General features: G+C 40.8%; 1 protein-coding gene across 1 annotated transcript in view; it reads right to left on the bottom strand.

Moving 5' to 3' along the window:
* LOC109970732 (uncharacterized) overlaps positions 1-3687 on the bottom strand; it is a 14571-nt gene that overhangs the window by 2865 nt on the left and 8019 nt on the right. Inside the window, exon 8 of the mRNA XM_020618504.1 lies at positions 1768-1860. Within this exon, the coding sequence (XP_020474160.1) occupies positions 1768-1860 (93 nt within the window). The remainder of the gene's footprint in view (positions 1-1767; positions 1861-3687) is intronic.

Genomic DNA, 3687 nt, shown 5'->3' with positions numbered 1-3687 from the left:
AAATCAATGTGTGTGTGTCTGTTGATTAAGTGGTGTGTAGCTAAAAACATTCTCACAGACTTCTAGTAACATGTCATGACTTAAACATAAGAACATATTATGGCTAAGGCTACAGTTCTACACGTCATAATAATAATATTAAACACCCTGTCTGCTGACAGTCATCAACTCTTCTCTCTAGTTATCCTTGACCAGATGTACCCTGTAGAAACTCATAAGCATGACTAAGCATTTAACAGTCTAACTAGACATCCTATCTCCACTATACATTTCTAATACATGAAGTATCTATCCTATATCTATCTGACTAAAAATACCTAACAATTTATAACTGTTGTTTAAACAGCATTACCAAGAACACTGGTCACATGTAACCTGGGCACATAGCACATTTAGTTCATTTATAACTTAGATGCCTAAAGAATGTTTGACATGTCACTCAAAAACTGGGAAAGCCTCTGTAGTTTTATTCTGATCTTCCATGTTTGGAGCGCACATGACAGCTCTTAATCAATAAACCACTTTACTTCTACTTATTTCATTTTCACAAACTATCCCGCCTATAAACCTTAATCTAATCTGTTCCACTGCTGAGTGCAAGTGTGACGACATTTTAATTACACTTGGCACCGAGGTGACATTATACAGCAGGTAGTTTCTGCCAAGTAATCTCAAAGACATGGATGGTTGGTTAATGATCTGTGTTTTCTATTGACATGCTACCTTGAGGGAACACTTCCCTGACAGTACACAGGTGGCTTTAATCACAGTTTGGACATTGTGCTGCTGTAGTTTGTTCACATAATCAAGGCTTCACTCTGGGATGTTATTGCTGTAATGATCCTTTTATCTCCATCTCTTATCAAAACAGTCAGTCAGCCTAAAACACTGCTGCTGCTTTTGCTGACCTATTTGACTCATTTCCATTCCAGTGATGACACTTAGCTGCAGTTGTTGTTTGATCTCTGCTTAAACCTGCGCTCACTGATTTTTGTGGCCACATGGAGACAGCAGAAATGGAGCAACATGTGTTTATTGTCCACCTGATGACCGTCATCATGTGGTCCATTTCTGGTCTCTTCCAACACCTCGGGGAACCATGTGGCTCTTTAGCTGCTATAAGCTCCAGTACTGTATGTTCACCAGCACGTTACTATCTGTCATCTGTTGATGAGCAGAGAGTGTACCATTGATTTTTAGAGCTTTTCCACAACAGTAGCCACCTGCTTTGTGTGAAGATTACATTGTAAGAGTAGAGAGACTTGTCACGCTAAAGGTTTCAGGCTGACATGTTCAGACAGTCCTGATAGGAGCCGGTGAACATGCTGACCTTCTGTCTTCAGTTATTAGTGTGAACCCCCCAGCAGTCAGCTTAGTGGTGATATGACAGGCTGCTGTTTGCCCTGGGTTTCGCTGCTATAAGCTCCAGTACTGTATGTTCACCAGCACGTTACTATCTGTCATCTGTTGATGAGCAGAGAGTGTACCATTGATTTTTAGAGCTTTTCCACACCTGCTTTGTGTGAAGATTACATTGTAAGAGTAGAGAGACTGGACAACAGCGGTAAAGTTGTAGCTGGACAACTAATCAACGAGCTGACAAAGCTCTGTAAAGTAGAGAGGAGCTGCAAAAGTGTCTGTGAAACTCCTGTTATTTTGCTGTGTTACTAATGCTTTTAAAAATGTTAATTTGGTGTATTTTAACTTATTTCTGTGAGCATTTTTGGCTTGTGTTGTGAAAAACAGCTTCTTGGTTCCATCACTGACCTTAATGGTGACCTCGATGGTCTCTGAAGGTTTATCACACACAGACTGCGTCAGAGACTCCTCGGTGAACCTGGTGTACACCTCATGGACCACCTGCAGACCCAGACACAAACAACACGCGCTCATAACAATGTAACGTCCCAGCAGTCGTGTTTTTGCACACAACTAAAAGAGAAGACGTGAACACACACAAGGCACGTTTAACTGCACAGAAAGCTCCTAAATAGAGACACTGAAGGGGACAGTTGTGTGACAAAACAGACACAAGCTGCTATTTATTTGACTTCATAGTGGAGCTGGAGGTTGAGAGGAGCTGGAATCTTTCAAAAATGTCTGTTGCTGTGCAGGAAGGTACGTAAAGAGTGAAAAGTAAGAGAATAGGAGGAGAGGGAGGACCAAGATGGATGTGTTGAAGAAGAGGTAGAGCAAGCTGCAGGGAAAATGGGAGGAGAGAAAGAGACAGGTTTAAAAGAATGAAGGTAAGGAAAAGTGAGGGACATGGAAAGCAAGCCATGTAACATTTGAATACATTTTGGAGAAACAAAGTCATAAGACTGGGCCATTTTAGAAAAATAAGTTAAACTCCTGGTGTAAACGTTAGCCGTCTACAAAGTACAGTACTGGAAATGAAGTCAGAAACAACAACCTTGTTCTTATTGTGCAATAAAAGAGGCAAAACAGCAGTTCCCACATTAACCATTAGGTCTGAGCTATTAATCCACCTGCATGTTAAATGTTATGACTTCACTACATTACCATTTTTCCTCTGATGACAACGCTAACTAACCCTCCACAGCTAAACACTAGATAAAGGTGTGCTGTCACAGCAGCGTACCTGATGCGAGCAGCTACAGATTTGCACAAACCTGCCTGCTGGAGTACATTTTTTAAATAGTACAGATCACACTTCTCCACATTTTCTGCATCATACAAGGAGACGTGGTCATTAATCCTGGTCCAGGTCCTTCCTGCTGCTGTCAGGCTGCACAACCAGCGCTGCTCCCAGGAGACCCATGTGCAATCATATGTACATATTAGTTTTAATTTTATATTGATAATATCTTGTCTGTTACTTTTTCTGCTTTTACCACTGAGTGCCTTGTTTCTATTCCCCTGTGAATCTCTCCATTGTGGTTCATCTTACCTTATCTTAATGGACTGAGGCTGTAACTGAGCTCCTCTGCCTCACATTGTATTTTTTCCTACTCCCCTCAGTAATGTTTGTTACTACAGAGTATATTAAGAAAAAGGTTGTTGTCAACATTTTGTTTTCCACTATGGTACTCTGTAGGCACACAGGATTTACAGGCTGTCATCCCTGCAGCTGTGCTTTTCCCCAATGTGCAAACAGCAAACCTTTCATTGGTGCCTTATTTATACTGTGAAATCACACTGTAAACTGTGAGCTACATTATAAAGTGTTACCACATATTTCATTTCTAAACTCCATCTAAAACCATCATTTAAAAACATTGAACTAGCTGCCAAGACTGTGCATGTTAAATAAATACTATACATTGACTTCACATAGTTAAGGAGTCGAGCAGTGGAGATGTAGATCGAAAGTTAGATGGATGGAGGAAAAGGAGCAGGATGAGGAGGACAGTGAGGGAGTGAAACATGAAGACACACGATATGGGGCGCCGTTTGTAAAAATAGCACTTACACTAGTTTTCTCACATTTAGCTGAATGTGACAACAGGTTTTCTTACATTTAGCTAAATGTGACAAATCTAAATGTAAATGTTAAATGTTAAATTTTAAATGTAAATGTTAAATGTCTCGCCAAGTGTAAAACTGAATATTTAGTAGCTCCACAGCCTTGCCCTATTACAGCGCAGCACACAGCCCCACCCATGATGCTGAACTCGAATCAGTGATGCTGACTCAAAGACCTCAAACCCAGAGTCAGGTGTGGGC

The sequence above is a fragment of the Monopterus albus genome, unplaced genomic scaffold, assembly GCF_001952655.1.
Source record: "Monopterus albus unplaced genomic scaffold, M_albus_1.0 scaffold206.1, whole genome shotgun sequence".
NCBI lineage: Eukaryota > Metazoa > Chordata > Actinopteri > Synbranchiformes > Synbranchidae > Monopterus > Monopterus albus.
The sequence above is the reverse complement of the archived record's forward strand: the minus strand, read 5'-3'. Positions and strand labels throughout refer to the sequence as shown.